Source organism: Lepisma saccharinum, chromosome 3, assembly GCF_977018435.1.
Source record: "Lepisma saccharinum chromosome 3, izLepSacc3.1, whole genome shotgun sequence".
In the NCBI taxonomy this organism is placed as follows: Eukaryota; Metazoa; Arthropoda; class Insecta; order Zygentoma; family Lepismatidae; genus Lepisma; species Lepisma saccharinum.
The window spans coordinates 4,490,267-4,509,141 of NC_139231.1; the positions used below are offsets into that span (position 1 = coordinate 4,490,267).

The window sequence follows — 18,875 nt, forward strand, 5'->3', positions numbered from 1 at the left end:
AGTAATTATCTGTTTCGTACCATTAGTGAAAGGGGCCGGGGGAAGAGGGGGTGGTGTGGGAATGACTGGTGTCTCCGGGGCATGTGAAAGTGATTGTAAAGCAATCGGGGCACTGATGGAAAGTTTCTTTAATCGTAGTTGTGGTGTGGTGACAGGTGATTTGGGGGAACGACAGCAAGATATAATTAATAATACCAATAAAATAAGTATGCCAAGAAGAGCTATTACGATGGATGCGATAATAGCATAATGAACCGGAGACATCTTGTTGTAGGGGTCTGAAATGAGAAAAGAAAGGGAGAATTCAGCGATAATAGAACGAACTAAGTGATTACGAGACATTTCCTTCTGTAATATGTGTAAATGTCGTTTATAAAAACAATTGCAAGAATTTTACGTGTATTGTGGACAAAGGTTTAAGCGCCTTCGATTCGCTGCTAATAAAAAAAATTGAAAAAGAAGTGAAAAGAGTAAGTAATAGATTTGTGTAATAGTTCATTGAAAAATAGAGTAGGTTTTAATTTCATGGGAAATGAGCTATACCATGTTGTATGCTATCAATATTTGAACTATAAAATTAAAGGAGAGATTGGGAACATTTGCCTAAATTTATTATATGCTTTATTAACATATTTAGTACATTGCAGCTTTCAAAGAAGCAGTTCGCGGTACACCTGAGCGTAAATAAAAAAAAATTGCTATGGCCAAAAAGCCAAAAGTTCAAGCAAAGTTCTACGCAGTTCATTTGTTCTTTATTTCTTTCTTTGTACTTTTTTTTTTCTTCATTTGAGCGTATATGTACCAGCAAATGGGGAAAAAAAAAATATTTGCTAGTTCGGATCATAAACACACTAAGTACTTATTAGTCAAATCAGCTAAGTGATATGTTCTGACTATTACCATGCGTTTAAACGCAAATTATAAAATAACATTAAAATATCTGTAAAAAATAAATTATTAGGCAAGAAATGTATTATAAATGTTCCGACGATTGAGATAGCATTCTGTAATCCTGATCTTGTTAAAAATAAAAATATCCATGTTGTATTAAAAATAAAAATGAGTTCGTTCTAACGCAAAAACGCAGTGCGTGCACGAGAAGTGGAAGGAGGAAGGGGGGGAGGTGGATGAGCGTGAGAAAATGCTGGATCATGCATGTGCAATGTAGGCAACGACGAGCGAAGAGGCTAAAGCGAGTGACAACGGAATGGCGTGTTAATGAATGTTAGTGGGGTTATCATGGCACTAGTCGTAGCGGGCTTTAAGTCTAGAAATAGTAATAGTGTCAGTCTTTTGCTTACTTCTCCCGTCGATGTAAGTCACCTCGTAGGAATTCTCGTTAACTTTACGAAGAATAGTTCCTTTGTACTTATAAGAGGACGCAAAGGCTTTTGACACGCCTGGAGTTGGAGTGGCATCTAGAATCCATACATGTTGTCCTGGTGAGTACTGTATTTTCCTAGAATTGCTGTCTACGTACCTTTTCTGCTGTTCGTAACGCTTGTTCAAGTTGTCATGTGCGGTCTTACGTATGGAGGTCAGGAGTTCAAGTCTCTGTGCGTTCGTCTGGGAAACATTGTCGGGGTTCGAAGGAAGGACAGCGTCAGCTAAGATCCTTGGGTTGTAGCCAAATAAAGTAAAATACGGGCTCTGGAGGGATCCAGAATGGATTGTAACGTTGTGGCTGAACGCTGCGCTAGCCAAATAATCACACCACGAAGCTTTCTTTTCCAACACAAAGACTCTCATAGCTTTCTTTAAGTAACTAAATGAACTCTCAACTAATCCATTCGTGAAATGGGCACAAGTATCGACATATTTTAGTTGCACGCCTGTAATATTGGCTAACTCTCGTAAGAGTAAACTTGAATTGGGCGTTGAACGATCTAAATAGATCGTCTCTGGGATGCCATGGACTAAAAAGACTTTCTCAACTAGGGCTGTTGCTATGTTTTGTGCATCGTGATTAGCCAAAGGAGCTGTAATTACATACCTTGTACAACTATCGACTACTGATAGGAAATATTTGTATTTGTGCGTTTTTGAAGAGACTAAAGGACCACATACGTCAATATGAATTCGTTGGAACGGAATTTGGGCTGGTTGAAATGTTTGCAGCGTATGCGGTTTAGAACCTTGTGGTTTCTTTGAAATCTGACAAGGGATGCAATGTCTAACCTTATCGTACACAAATTTCTTCATATTGGGGAAAAAGTAACGCATAAGCATTAAATTATATGTCTTTTGTGCGCCTTGGTGACTTCCATTCATTTTGTGTGCATGAATAAGGTCGAAAACTTGATTTCTTAATGCATGAGGAATACAAAGTCTATCCCTATAACCAGTTTTGATTTTATTAGTCCTGTATAAGACTCCATTTTTGAGTACATAAGAATACGAAAGCTTTTCTAGTTTAGGGTCACTAGCTTTATCTTTGTTTTCTAATACATCAATAATGTCTCTGAAATAGGGGTCTTTACGTTGTTCTGACCTAATATCAAAATCTGCTGCTTGTGCATGAAATACTTGATGAAAGAATAAGTCATCATCATCATCATCATCTTTCTTGTCATGATTAGTCTTGTCAAGCGGTAAACTTGCACGGGAGAGTGCATCCGCAAGTTCATTTTTACTAGCGCTGACATGCCTTATTTCGAAATCAAAATTCTGAAAATAAAGGGCTCTTCTTCCTAAAATAGAACTATGATGTTTAGTTGAACGAAGATAAGATAAGGCTTTGTTGTCTGTGAGAACCACAAAATGTTGATTCATAAGAAAAAATTTGAAAGTTTTCAGTACGTAATATGCACCTGCAATTTCGAGTGAAAATGTGTCAGCTCTTTTCTCTGTTTCTGTTAAGGCTCGTGAACAATAGGCACATGGATGTAAATTTCCTTCTTCATCAGGCTGTAACAAGGCTCCTCCAATCCCAATTCCGCTCGCGTCAATGTATACATATGAGGGGCGTTTAGGGTCATAAGGGCGGAGGATAGGGGCGGACGTGATCATTTCTTTCAGTGTTTCGAAGCTTTTCTGGTGTTCATCAGTCCATTGAAACTTAACATTCTTCTTAAGAAGCTTAAATAAACATTCTGTGGGTCCTGCAAAACCTTGCACAAATCGTCGAATGAAATTGACAAGTCCTAGAAAACTTCGAAGCTTGCGTTTGGTGGTAGGGGTGGGATATTCCAAAATAGCTTTAAGAATGTGTTCTGAAATCTTAACTCCCTTTTGAGATACCAAATTACCAAGGACTTTAACTTCGGTAAAAGCTAGCCTACACTTAGAGGGTGATAATTTAAGGGATGCTGTTCGTAACTTTTGAAACACTCTGTCCAGTATGTTAAGCATGTGTGGGAGATTTGAACTGTAAATAATAATATCATCAGTGTAAACAGAAAGTTCTGAACTGTCTATTCCACTAAGGGCAAGTTCGCTTACTCGGTTCATTACACCGGGGGATGTTTTCAATCCCTGGCATAACCTAGCATACCTAAAACTACCAAGATTGTTAATAGAAAAGGCGGTAATGTCTTTAGAACGTTCTGTTAATCCAACCTGAAAAAATGCACTGGACATATCCAAAATTGAGTAATATTTCTTTCCAGCCATCTCTGTCATGATGGTTTTTATGTCTGGGGATTGTAAGGAAATCGGAGCTATTATGTCATTAAGCGCTCTCATATCAGAAATAAAACGGTAAGTCCCATTGGGTTTCTTAACTAATAGGACTGGGTGTCGATAGGGACTCCCTTCACAGCGTTCTATAACACCTTGGTCTAGTAACTTCTGAACTTCCTGTTTCATGGGTTCTCGGTAATGAAAAGGAATAGGGTAGGTTTTGGCATACACTGGGTTGTCATCTGTCAGTTTGATATCGTATTCCAAAACATTAGTTTTCGTCAATTTATCCCCTGGCCAGAGAAAAATATCTGCATACGTGTATGCGAGCTTTAGGATTTTTTCTCTTTCTTCTCGGGGAATATCAGGGTTAACTGTGAGGAGGGAGGGGTCAAATTTGTTTTGACTTTCACTAAGTTGTTGCTTTACTGTAGTATTTTCATTACAAGAGTATGAAAATGCAACATCTTCACTTTTATGTTCCCAAACGGAAGTAACGTCAGTTAAAATTTCACATGTCGATATTTCGCCTACTATTGTGTCACTTTCCAAAGTGATTGTGGTTTCCGTAGGGTTGTGTATGTGAATGACAGGTGACTGCGGGTTTACTGCAGCATTGGGAAGGACTACTGGATGTTGGCTCATAAAGGAAGCAGATGGTGTAAAAAGTACAGGCTTATGGGTATTAGGTGTCGTAGTGGTAATGTTCAAATTGATATAAGTCTTGGATCGTGGACTTAACTGAACTGTGTTTGAAAGGGTAGCTTTTCCCTCATACACATTTGCATTTTCAATTTGGGTAAATATGTCATGCGACAGCTGGTGAGTCTTGTACTTTGATCTTAAAATACTATAATCAGGAGTACGTCCTAAATGACAAAGAGTTATTGTATTGTCTTTTAGCGACATTTCGCACCTCTGCGTTCGTAAAAAGTCATTTCCTAAAAGGGGAGGGACGTTAACTGAATCTACTATTCTAAATGGGTGCGAATATTTACGTTTTCCAATTATGATAGGAAGAACTACAATTTCAGACACACTCAGTTTCGATCCGGACACACCTTGGATTGTGGATTGTACTTTGTATGTCTTTCTTTCAGTAGGGAGAAGATGGGAGGGATAAATTGAGATTTGGGAACCCACGTCAATAAGTAAATCTACCTGTTTTCCTTGTATGCTACTATTAATAAAGTATAGGCCATTTCTCTCAATTATAGGAACTTTATCTAATCTGGTATTATCTTCGATTTCGTTCCTGCAAGTCGAAGACGATTTTAGTTTAAAACACTGTCTCGTTGTGGCTTGTAAAAGCAGTTGTCGCTTTCGTGATTATAACGACCACAAAACTTGCAGGCTGAGGTATTTGCATCGTCGCGATTAGCCTGATCTCGACGTTGAAACCTCTTGTTACCATTACTTCTGAACTGGCCTCTTGAGTTCGATCGAAAGTTACCTCTGTGATTAGCTCTAGAATTATTATTATTTCTGTAGGAAGAGTTATTATTCCCCTTGTTGAAACCTCTGTTATGTGCGTTTTGATTAGCCGTCTTCGCAAATTCCAGCACATTTGAGCAAAGGTTGAAGAGAGAACTGGCGTTGATCTCTTCGTTCGAGTGCAGAGTTAACGTCGAGATTTGTGACGAAAGTTTGTTTATTTCGTCACCAGAGGCGGCATTTGGAGCGTGTTCTACTCTGGGTACGGCTGGTGTCGCCGCGCAGCGGGCACTATCAGAACTCGGTATATGATGCATTCCTTGATACACTGTGTGGGAACTATTTACGAGAGCCGGACTTTGGACTTGATGTGTCAATTGTGGGAGAGAAGGAAATGGACACTGGTTGTATGGTACAAAGTGCGGACTCAGGTTGTGAGAATTACTACTGGGGAGGGGGGGATAGACCTGTGCATGCGAACAGCTGTGAAGTGCTGACGGGGTGAATGTCTGGGGCAAGCTCGCCTGAGCGATAGCCTGATCAATTTCCATTTTCTCTTCCAACATACGGGAATTAATTAATGACTGCTGGCGTTCGAAATTCTGTAGGTGGGCAATTAATTCTTCTGTTCTAGCAAAATGCTTGTTGGTTAAACAGCCAATGTATTTGGCTCGCAGTCCCGTGATGATGTAAGAGAGAGTTTGTTCTTCAGTGGCGTTCGGGAAGTATTGCTGGACTAATGCCTTTTTAGCAATAACGTAGGTGTGAATGGGTTCGCTTACCACCTGTTTTCTCTGGAGAATTATCTGTACAGGATCTGCTGACAAGTATGTTCCCCTAAATAGCGTACTTAGTTCGTCTTTCATATGGGTGTATGTCAAGTCTACAAAATTGGGTCGTTTCTGTATGTCATGAAAATAAGTTAAAGCGGTGTCCGTCAAAAATAAAGGTAACATCTCTTTACGCTTAGCTTCCGTCCATCCTGCGGCGTGTGCTACATTTTGAAACTTAAGGAAAAATGAATCAATGTGCGTAGGGTCATTTCCGCTAAATGGTGCCGGGTATAATGCAGTTGGAATTGGGGTAGCCATGTTAGTCGTGGGAATTTCTACAGTTACGTTACCAGAATTATTAACAGTGTTAGAGGAAGTTGAAACGGGAGCCGGGGTACTCGCTAAGGGTTGGGGTCGGTTTCTGTCGGGTGTTGCTAGTCCAAGGACAAATTGAGGGTAATTTCTATTAGCAGACCTTAACCGTGTTAGTGGAGGGGAGGGAATTGGGGATAAAGGACGTGAATTTATTGGATTTGCCGTGATTGCAGTTGCTAACTCTATGATTTGGTCGAGGGAGGAATCTAGGTGTTCGTGCAACGCTATCTGTGACGTATTCATAAACGAAGGTTCGTCGTGCTGACCAAAGAACAAATGAAAGTATGGGTATACAGTTATTTATGTCATTAATATATCGCTGGTCAAAGAAGTATAAGCAAATGTTCTCATTCCTGTGTGAATGATGCTTGAATACATGTTATGCAGAAGAACTAGATTTTTGTTGAAAAAGGGGGGGGGGGCTCGGCATAAAAGAAAAAGAGGGGTTGTTTTCCATAGGGTAATACACAAAATTGTCACTGGGTCTGACGCATCTTAAGCGTACTGTGAGAGTATGAGTTGGAATTACTAAAAATTTACTTTAAAAATGCTCCCAAAGTGGGAGGGAGGGGGGGGAGAGAATAATTTAATGTAAAGCAATTCGCACAGGAGGGTACGCAATTGCAAAAAGGGCCTGAAGCACCTCCACCATGTTGTAACCCCGTTTCCTGGGGTTAGAGAGGTCACAGGGAAGTTTCATTTAAACATTTAGGTAGAGCTTAATAATGTTGATGGCTGAACCTGCTCCGTAGGAGGGTAGAGATATGGAAAGTTGGAGTAAAAGGTTATTCACGCTTGTTCATACCTGGTAGATGTGTGTGATGTCTTGTCCTAATGCTTCTCGCAGACCGAATCGTGACTGTTCCAAGGTTCTATCCAGCGACCCTCAGTTCACCAAGCCAAGCGATCCCTTGCGCCTTGTAGCATGCTAGGCAGCGGTAACTCCGTGATCCATCGTCGTAGTTAGAGTGTAACGTGTTGTAATCGGACTAGTTATTCATGTAGCGTCGATGAGTGTCAGAATCAAAAGAGAGCTAGCTCCGGGACGGAGCTTGCTTTTATAATCTCAGGCGTCGAAAGGTTGTTAAACCTTTCGAACACGATAGATCTTGTTTAGATCCACGCGTTTGCCTTCCAGTTCCTTGGTTTACGAAAGTTACAAGTTAGCGCATTCTTGAGATCGCTCGCTGGTCGGACAAGTGCAGGAAATGAACAAACGTGAATATTAACATGACGAGGTTTTCTCGGTCTAATGGTCTCCATATCTCTACAATAAATACAAACACGTATCGTTTAATAAATAACCAAAATGGAATGAAAAGTTAGCAGTTTGTATTTTTATTGCTTTATGTGAATATGTAGGGAAAAAGCTAGAGAGAATTGTACACCAATGGCAAAGAAATGGTAGGCGAAGTATTTTCCAGGATTATACTCCCTACATTCCTGCTCATAATAAGGAGTCGAAGGTATCTTGCTTAAGGATCTTTCTTCGATGTAAACCTAAAAGTTGACTTTTCAGATTACGTACATAATCTTCTGGTCAGAAATGCGCACTGCAGATTCTAGCATTAGCATGATTCACGTTAGCGTTTCCACACGAATCCAAAGCTCGGTGACCGAAGAATCCTTTTGAAAAACGTATATAACGTATATATTATGTTCAACGTACTTGGAAGATGTATCTTGTGCTGAACTAAAATCAATAATAATAACAAATAGTGTGCGGTATCTCGAAAAGTCGGGACCGGGATCGGAAAGAAAAATTCCGTCCCTATCCCGACTTCAGCAAATGACTTCCCTAAATTTCTGGATCCCTAGCAGTCGGGAAATACCGAATGGTCATTTTAAAACGGTATTAATTCTTGACGTTTTCTAGTGTCTGGAACTTATCGGAAATTGTTAGTTTTCATTCCAGAAATGTAAAGAAAATCACTTAAGGTGAAAATGAGAATTTGAGATTTCCCGACTAGTCGAGAAATTGCGAATATTTCCCGTCCCGAATGTCGGGATTTAAAAAAAAATCCCGTTCCGATCAATAATATTCTGTCCCGCATAACAATAAGTACAGTGGGATCCACGAGTATTACCCTGCAAATTGTCCATGACTATTTTCATTAATATTTCTCTTACATCCTATGTGTTTTTAAGCCATGGATTTTTATGTATGCTGGTGAAGAAGTTGTCAACAACTTGTTTTGAGTTTTCTTTTAATTTTTGAAGCTGTTGTTGGGTCAAAGAAAGTGCACGAACATGGTGATGGACAATTTGCAAGGTAATACTCATGGATCCCACTGTACCTATTTATATTTATTTTCAATTTGTCTGAAGCCACAAAATGTAAATGGGTGGAAATGCTCATTTGTGTACTCGATTTCGTGTGTTCAGTTTCTGGCATGGTTTCCTATCTGCATAGTGCAACACTAGATCATAGATTTGGAATTCATTTCATGGATAAATTCACCTCTTACCGTCGTTTCGTCATCACGAGTAAACAACGGATTGGCCCAACCTATACTTCTAATAACCTTGATTCTGGCATTCCATTAACCGTTACCACGTCCTTGTTGATTCCTCACCTTCGCCTGTTTTTCAACTCAGTCCGTCGTCAGGTGGAAATGTTCAGGCGGGTTCATACACATCCTCCGCCGAGATTGAAAAGTGACGTCAACACGCACAGATTATGACGTATTTATAAACATATGTGCAAGTTTCAACAACACCTTTACCAGTCTAACTATAGTTGTCTGTGGTAATCTGAACATTATTTGAAATAACAAACATTTAAAAATATTAATATCTAAACAAATATCAAGCAATCATTCAGGTTCGTTGCAAGATTAATTAAAGAGAGTGGGGAGTGGGGCGATCCCCCCCGAGAAACCCCGAGGGAGTGTCGTTGGAAACTTCGCCAATAACCTATTTTATTTTTAAAGGAGCGGCGAGTGGTAGAGGATCCACAAAAGATAGGAGGAGACGAAATATAAGGGACGACAAATGATGACGTCCGACGAAATGTAGGCCTAAGGCTGGCGAAAGATAAGGGGCGACGAAGGATAATGAGGCCACAAAGATAAGGGGTGACAAGACGTTGAAGGAATTCCACGACAACGTTTTTCTTGCCTGATCGCTGCGCTGGCGCTCGAAGCACTTAGAATTAAATAAAAACGTTCAAAATCCTATTGTCACAGTATAGGGGAAGGAAGGGTAAAATGGCCAGTGCGGGCAAAGTGGCCATGTGAGTTTTCTTCGCTATATAGTGCTTCCGCCACGCGGGAGCCGGGCGAAACAGTCGCCACGGATGCTGTCAGTGTTGTCTGTGACTTTGAAGTGGGAGGTCGCACTTTTCTAGATGTGAACTCATTTTATTGTTTTTTCGCAAGTCTGATTTTAGCTAAGTGGTACAAATTGTTAATTATAGCTAAATAATAGTAAGTGTTATAATTATATGCTCTTGTGCTGTTTGATAAGCGTGAAATAACCTTTTAAATTATGTGTGTTTGAAAACTATAAGTCATGTAGGTTAGACGTTAGACCACAGTTTTTGTAATGACGTCATTCCGGGCAAAGTGGCCACGAGACAGACAGACTCGAAAGGCAATGAAGGATGGATTAGATGTATAAAATGTAAGAAGTGGACACATGAAGAGTGCGCCGGTTGTGATGAAGAAGATGATGAGTTTGAGTGCGAATTATGCAAATAGGCCTACGCCTAATCCTTTATTGATAGACTATTGATTACGAATTACTATTTACTTTATCTTGTAAAGATTTCATACTTAAGATAATACTTAAAAAACATAATACTTATTCTTAATGTGTATTACTTCAGCTTGTGTTGATTAAATACACACTCTGAATCAATGTGATTTGTTCATTTACCTATGCAGGTAAAATTGGAAGGGGCTGGCCACTTTATCCAACCTAGGCGGGCAAAATGGCCACTTCGTACCTTTTTTTAAAAAAGTTAGGTGTACATTTCTAAACAACAAGAATTTAAAAAAAATAGGAATTGGAAGTAAAGTTATTAAATTTACTATTGGTCTATGTTTCTATAACTTTGCTGATTAAAAACGTATGATAAGAATTCATCAAACCTTGGAGTGGCCACTTTACTCTTCCTTCCCCTATTTATAAAAATTTTTGATTGACTTGGTTTATTTTACTTCTCTTTTTAAGTCAGTTTTGGCTAATCGTGAAGATGAGGATGAATGATGATATGACGGAATTAATGGAGGAACACTTACAAAGAACAATATGCCCAGGCCCAGATTGGAATTCGTAACCCCTGACGTCGTTACAGGTTGTCCTAACCACTGAGCCACGAAGGTCGGTGATAAGAGAAATATAAAAACTAAATTTTTTCAACCATTTATAGGTTCGAGTGAAGGACATGGTAATGTAGGTTAATACTAGTTACACAAGATGAAAACCATACAGTGAACAAAGAACATATTTAATTGAAACTGGATTTATGTCCGAAACATTTATGTAGAATGAAGCACGATACAGAAAAGTAATACAGAATATGTCGGCTTATGATTTCTCTTCTTCTGGCCGTGAAGGCCAAACCTGGTAGTCATGCACTAATACCTCGAGCGTATCAACCATATTACTTAAAACATATTTACTAAATGAATCTCTTTTCCTTACTTTTTCAGGAAATATCACGTGGACATTTTGGAACGGCAGTGTTGCAGCATCCTCTCGTCAGATCCCACTGTATGTCATGTGCGAGAGAGTCATCGACTACAGTGTTGCAAACTTTGAGTACAATGACAGAAATGCTATGGAAGACTTCTCTGCATCGTCGCTCAACACCACACCGGAATCGCAAGGGAATCTCTCGACCGAGGCAGAAGCTAACAGCGGGTATACCACGCCAGCGCGGGCCACCAGCGAAGATCCCTTCGAGCCCGACTGTGACGTGGGAAACAATACCGAAGGAGTCACTGCTGATGGCAACGTCACCGGCAAACCTAACTGCACGACCAGAGGTTTCACTGCGGACCCTTCGACCACGCGGCTTCCTACAGCAGGTAATTCTGGTTAAACTTGCGTTACGAAAGTCGTAGGTTTAAATCCCTCGATCGACAAGTGCGCCGCCACTATTCGGGCGAAGGGTGTGTCTAGCCTACTGTCAAATGGTCGCTCTTGCCCATCAACTTGCCCATCAAATAGTATACATGATATTCTTAGGATCCTTTGGAGTACCGAGTGTGCAAGTCGTACCGCTATATTGTATTACATAGTACATATTACCCCTAGATATACAGGGTAAGTCAAGAATAACGAAACAACTTTACACGATTATTACAACGTATCTATTTATATAACAATGAACTCTGGAAGTTTTATTCTCACTTGGCACGTTTATGCTGCATTGCCGTTGCTCCACCAGGATCGCTAGAGTGGCAAAGTGACCAGCAGAAGGCACATTATGTGTTGGAGTTAGCGAAGACTGATTTTATCAAAATGGTGGAAAGACATTTCCGCACGCGTTTCGGTAGTAATTCACCATCTTGGGGGAACATCTACCGTCAGTACAAACAATTCGAAGAGATTGGGTCTGTGTATGAAAGGAAGCTGTTGGCGGTCTTGTGTACACGATAAGTCTGTCAGCAGAATTAGGGAATTCTTGGCAAGAAGCTTTTCCTTTTATACACAAACCCAGTCTCTTCGAATTTTTTGTACTGACGGTTGATGTTCCTCCGAGATGGTGAATTACTACCGAAACGCGTGAGGAAATGTCTTTGCACCATTTTGTTAGAATCAGTCATCACCAGGGGACGGATTTATATGTAAATACATATTTATGTATGAAGCTGAAATCAGTAATATTTTGTATTATCTTTGCGCATTATAGCATATAGACTCGAAAAAATATTTTTTCCCAAATGTGTACAGGTTTTCGCTCATATTTTACATATTTTAGTTATTTTTACATATTATTTCCATATTTCAGAACACTCAACATATACACCATATTCGCGCAATAATTGAGGACTGAAAGTGGTAAACATTGTAAGTGCCAAAAGCGAAAGTGTTGGTAAATCGCATCGTTCCGCACATCAGCCCGTAAGAACGTTCACACTAGTGACCTCTTTACACGCCCTTTGAACTACTTAGAGAACTACCAGCCACATTTCACGTTTACCACATTATAAAGCATGGCACATTTCACACTTTAACGTGGAAAACGGTGTTTGAAATATTTTCGCACTTACAGCGTTTACCAATTTTAGTCTTCAATTACATGTCCGTGTGTGACCGAAAGAGTTGCTGTGAAATTCTTGAGAATAACTGACAATACCGACGTCTGACTACCATGCGAGAGACCCGGTTTCGATTCCCGGCGGGGGAGAACCGGGACTTTCTCAACCTGTTCAAGCAGCTCCGGCGCCCACCCAGTGTTCTACAGTCCTACCTGGAGGAAACTCTGGGGAGTAAAGGCGGCCAGGGGCGTGGTGCTGATCACATCACCCCCAGCCTGGCCGAGATCAAGAAAGTGTGGATCCCTAACCGCACACCCCCTATACGCCTACATGGCGTGGTGCAAAGCACAGGGGAGCACTTTACTTTTTTTTTTACTTTTTAACTGACAATACCGAAGCGAATTTAAACAAACGAAAGGTTACGGCATTTTAATACTCTCCAATTGCATTAATTACAAACTTTATTTCATCCGAACAATAATGTTTTTCTCAATTTAACACCTCCCAACTGTTTGCATTTGCTATTGTAAAACACTTGAAATTCCTGTTTATTTACAATTGTTGTCAGCAATAGAGCATGAGGGCTCAAGCTTCGGCTCCTGGTTGTTACAAACATTATTTTGGCAACTTTGGAAGAGAGTCCCAAATGTAGCAGGCCACTACTAATCCCACCCTCGCTACTAGTTGAAAACACATTTTGTGTTCCTTTACAATTAATGTAAATGTAAGCGTACTATATTTTATGTAGCTCGTGTTGTCTTATAGAATTGAAAACGTACACTTAAACTCCATAATTTGGTGAAAATAACTAAATATGTATTCACATATTAACCACATTTTTACTACATTTAAATCCCTTCGCTGGTCATCACTAACTCCAACACACAATATGTATTGTGCTGTTCACTTTGCCACACTAGCGATCCTGGTGGAGCAGCTGCAAAACAGCGTAAGCGTACCGAGTGGGGATAAAACTTTCAGAGTTTTTCTTTACATTGGTGCCTAGCTTGATTTTCTATCGTAAATAGATAGGTCGTAATAACAGTGTAAAGTTGTTCCAATCTTTTTGACTTACCCTGTGTATAACATTTATTTATTACAACACATGTATCTACTTATTTATATTATATCATACTTATAACGGTCAAATATTGAGTAACAGGTAATTAACCTAATTGCCCGTTATTAAGAATTAATTACAATTGGTAATATTAAAATCCGTCGCGAATAAAGGTGTCTAGCGACTGCCTTAGCCAACACTATCTTGCTCAACCACCGTTTTTCGCCCGAATCCGGATTTACATGCATTAATATGGGGAATAGCAGGAAAAGAGCAACTTCTAAACCAATGGACCGAATTGGATGAGATTTTAACCAGCGGAAGACCACATCATGAAAGTATTGATTCCAAGATTTGAGCCTAATCAGAACAGAACTACGAGAGTTATAAATTATTAAAGATCTATTGCTGGATACAATGAAGACGAAACCCTACTGAGATAGCGCTCTCTGTCCGTGCCTGACACAATAGCGGAGGATTTAGCCTAATCTCTGCACGAGGGGCTGCTACCAGAGGTTAAGGACCGGACTGAGCGTTGACCAGGATAGGAGGACAACGGTCAATGCACCAGAAACAAAAAATAAGCACCTGAACACAGACACTAGAGCGTCACCTCGTTCAAATCTGGAATAAAAGGGATGATTCGGAATAGCGAGAAAACAGTTTGCCTAGAATCGACACCGGAGTGTGAGCTCCGCGCGACCTAGCTGCGAGTCGCAATCGGACTCGAGGTCTGGATTTGATTTTTCCTCGAGTGAGTGTTTTATAGCCATGGAGTAGAGCAGAGTAGAACCAGGGGGTCGTTTTCCCCCTCGCCGCCAACGCATCCGTGCACATACGTGTGGTTATGTGAGGATAACGCCAGACACGTCCACCTGTGTCAATCGTCCGAAACAACGTCCGAAATAGCAGAAGTTAATAACAATTGATAGAAAAGTTAATATCGAAGTGCATAACAGCCAATGCTAAAGTTAATAACATTTGATATCCATGTGTGTCCATGTGAAACCGCGAATGGCTCATCGCGTATGTTCGTCTCATCGCCCAAGCCACGTATTTCTACGTACGAGTGACCGCGAAGGACTGACCTATTACTGCGCTAGTTGTCGTATGGAGTCGACAGTGTACGTGTACCGTCATGGACGTCCCTGCGAAGTGAATGAGTGAAGCCAGGATCCGATGATGCCAGATGGAGCTGCCGACTGATCCACTTTCGCCAACCAGGATAACAGCGATGTACAACGCTGGAGTGTGGACGTCTTCCAAAACTGTAGGACCACTTTCACCCTACCCAGATCAGAGGGAATGCATCGAAGGTAAGATGCAACCATGTGCGTGTGTGAGAGAGATAACGCCAATCTACCGCGAATCTGCGTAAATCAAATCATTGCATAACTTAAATCAGTGCTATGGCATACCTAGACATCGTTATTCCGGCGGACTGATCAACGTTATAGATCAGAGTACATGTTATCAGCCAAACCATAGTTCATTTAAATATATTTGTACCTTCAGAAAAGATAAAAGGGTTTCGCATAAGGAACAATTATTCACTTTATACTTAAAACCCTAAACGGTAAATTGTAAAAGGCAAGGCAGCCAAGAAATAGCATGAGTGTAGTCAAAGTATTAAGTAATCTAACATTTGTAATTGTCATATTGTCGCAATATGCCATGGAATGTGTGTATGAATGAGAGAGAGAGAGAATGAGGGCAAGATGTACTGTTTATTTATCTGTGCTTTAATATATGTGTATATTCTGAAGCACCGTAGTATTATATCACGTCATTTCAGGTGCTTGAAATCAAATCCTCCTAGGTTTATTCTCGGTAACTCCGACTGTAGGCACTTATCCTGACCGTATTATAATTCATGTAATGTTTAATCCGCATGACAGGGGTTCAGGCGAAGCGATTCTTCGTTGTTGCGTTGCTTAGTTCAGTTGAGTTAATTTTGTTAATTAAGCATGCGTAACATACTTGGGAACTTTACATTGTAGCAGTACATTGTTTGCCTTGTGCGATCCACACACACGTCACTAGCGGTTCCTCAGCACTGTAACTACGTCCGATTGTTTCAGCCATGGCGCAACAACTGATATACGAATTCGAGCGAGCGTTCCATGTGATCTTCAGAGTAGGGATGCCAACCGCGAAAACGAAATCATTCCAAAGCAGCCGAGTACTGGCCAATTCTCAACACGGACGCAACAAGAAACACGCAAGGAGGGGTACGGGGACTTCTCGCACAATCTGTAGATAGAGCAATTAAACCACGAGGTTATGAAATAGGTAATATCTATGTTTCATGGCCGATTCTGTAAGTAGTTTTTCACCTCAATATAGAACGCCATTTTTTTCAAATGACTCTTTCAAAAAATGGGACTAATATGAGATTAATGTCGATGTTGAATAGAAAATACTTGATGGCCAGTTCTGCAATAATTCTTTTCTGATGAAATAAAACATCCCATTCCTTGAAATTAACTTTGGGGTATAAGGCCCCTACAGAGGGCTCAAAGTACCAAAAGTTCCAATTATTTTCAAAAGTATACATTCAGAATGTGATAAATATTTTTAGAAGAATATCTATAAAAATATATCTCATACTGGACTGGAGAACTTCATTTCACATATGACTTTCAGAAATGTTCGCTCCCTTCCCTTCAGGGACAATGAAAATGAATAAATATCCCATTGAGATAAGTTAATTGGGTATGATAAGATGGGCATGAGATGATGAAATTGATGAAAGGACACTCACAAACAATCATATCCAGGCCAGGATTCAAACCCGGGACCCTTGGCGTTAACGATAATTTAATAAAAAACATTTTGTACATTAATATGTGGTGAAGTGTCACTGCACTACTTCACCTGAATGGTCACCACTGCCACCTGTGCATATCTGTCTTTCTCTCACTTTCTTCTCTGTACATCTAATGCCTCTCTTTCTTTCTCCACCTCATTATCTCTATGTGCGTCTTTCTGTCACACCTTACTTGCATGCTTATGCCTATCTCCTTTCCTTTTTTACTTGTGCAAGTGTATTCTCTCTCCTTTTTTTCTGTACATGTATATCTCTACCTTTCTCTCTTTATTTTCTCTATTTATGTTTCTCCTCTCTTCTTTTTCTCTGATCCTGTGCTTCACTTTCCTCTGTTATCTCTACGTGTGCATGCCTCTTATTTCCTTTTGTGTGTACAAAATTCTTAGCTTTCTGCGTCTTCCCTGACCTTACTCTCTACATTGTGCGTGTGTCTAGAGACGGAAGACCTTCCTTGGAGTTACCGGCTCTTGAAAGAAAGTACAGTTTTCCCTCCTGTCTTTGCAGAACCAGCAACCACCGAGAAGCCGTGCGACAAGTGCACCCAGGTAGACGCCTACGGTGTGGAGTGGAGCGAGTGTTTTGGAGTGACGGCACAAATGCCATGCCCGAAAGGCTCCCAGGGGAACACCACGTGGCACTGCAGTGTCTCAGGGACGTTTATAGAAGGCGGACCTGTGTTCCTGTACTGTCATAACGCCTGGATATCCACTGTGGAGGCAATGGTAACTCTGTATTTCAAAACTGAATTTCAACTTACATGTGTACATCAATGTTGATGCGGTCTAGTACCGTGAAACATGGAAGTAGCCAGAAATTTTTGAAAGGGGGGTTCAGTTCAGTTCAATTGATTAAATTAATGTCCCGCACCGTGGCTGTGCGATCTAAGGCACAAGCTTTGGGCTCGGGTTACGGAACGCGAACAGGTTCGATTCTCCTGAGGGAAGCGTAACAGCTTTTCTCCTGAGATTTCGGCCCGTGTATGGGACACCCACCATCGTGAGGAAATTTGAGAGATACGAATGAGTAGCGTAATAGAAAATAGCGTTATAGACATCCTACAATAACGACTGGAGGTTCGTCGTGCTGACTACAAGTCACCCGGTAACTGGTTGGATGGAGTGAGAGTGAGACCGATTGGCTGTTATGCCACGGGTTATTATTATAAACTAATAATAAACCATTACTTTTTGACAATATATTATTATTACGATTAGAATATAATTGAAGAGAGACTTCAATTCAATCCACAAGATGAGTGATTATCGAACACAACTGTTTTTCTTTATAATTTTTTTGGATACTGTTAAAGCGAAGTAATGGATGGTTTTATGTGGTACCGTTGATCACATCGTGACATTGTTGCTAATAATAAGTTTACATTTGTGTTAGGTTAGTTGAGTTACGTGTTAGGAATTTCCATTTTTTTTAAATGTATGTGTTCATTATATACAACGATATTTCATTAAAAGAAATAGGTGAAGATGCCCCTGGATACGAGGATTTGGATAGATGTGGCTCACACTTCAGGATAAAAATATGTCGGCTATTTGTGGTTTTTCTTATCTGGAAAAGCAATTGATGTTAAAAACACTGAAATCTGTCGATTAAATAAAAAAGTTGAAATTTCGGAGTACGGTGAGGTCACCGAATCCATGTATATTTATTGTACTTTAACGTTAAACTTAAATGGATCATTATCCATTCCCTGTCACGCCTAGTGACAGACTTATGATTTACTGTAAACCTGGTGCGCTAACCAACTACTTCACAGTGTTCTCTGGAATTCTACCCTGCTTCTTGTTACATTTTAAGTTACCATTTCAGTTTCCTGCGAAAGGAAGGCCGCTTGAATTATACACTGAGATGGCTTATAGAGTTTTAGACCAGGACTATGAGGTCTGTTTCATAGCTTCGATCGCCTCCACGGAAAAAAAAAAAAAAAAAAAAAAATGTTGACCTGAACAGGAGATGAGAGGTGCTCCCTCGAAACCTAGTGTCAGAAAAGTTAAAGGTTGGTTGATTGATTGATTGATTTGGATTATTTCACTTCTCATCTCTGCTACTTTTGGCTAATCGCGAAGATGATGATGAGTGATGATATGAAGAAATTGATGAAAGAACACTCACAAAGAACATTCATGCCCAGCCCCTGGCGTCGTAGCCGCTGTACTAACCAATTCACCACGGAGGACAGAAATAGTTAAAGGAAGACGCACTAGACAATGGAAAATGTCTGATTAATGCCCGAAGCAAATCACTAACATTCAGAGATGTATTGTTATATGGTTCTATCTCATTGAAGAAAAATCTTTGAAATTTATGTCTCAAAGTTTACTTTGTATACCTCCCATATACTTTTTTGGAATCTGAAAATTCGTTGTTTTCCTTTGCTTGGATTAATTACTTGAATATAAATACATGAAGTTCTGACCTGCCTTTTGTACCAAATTTTTCGATCTTGTTCGTGTGCTACTTTGATTAGAATATCAATTCACTCAACATTATTTCTGTTACAGAGTATACAAAATAATAAGTTTTTTTTAAACAACTGACCTGTTAAACACTATCCT

General features: G+C 40.1%; 1 protein-coding gene across 1 annotated transcript in view; it reads left to right on the forward strand.

The window, feature by feature from the left end:
* The window catches only part of LOC145984877 (adhesion G protein-coupled receptor L2-like), a 101,203-nt gene that overhangs the window by 13,942 nt on the left and 68,386 nt on the right, over positions 1-18,875 (forward strand). Inside the window, exons 4-5 of the mRNA XM_083118252.1 lie at positions 10,862-11,239; positions 16,810-17,027. Coding sequence (XP_082974378.1) covers positions 10,862-11,239; positions 16,810-17,027 — 596 coding nt within the window. The remainder of the gene's footprint in view (positions 1-10,861; positions 11,240-16,809; positions 17,028-18,875) is intronic.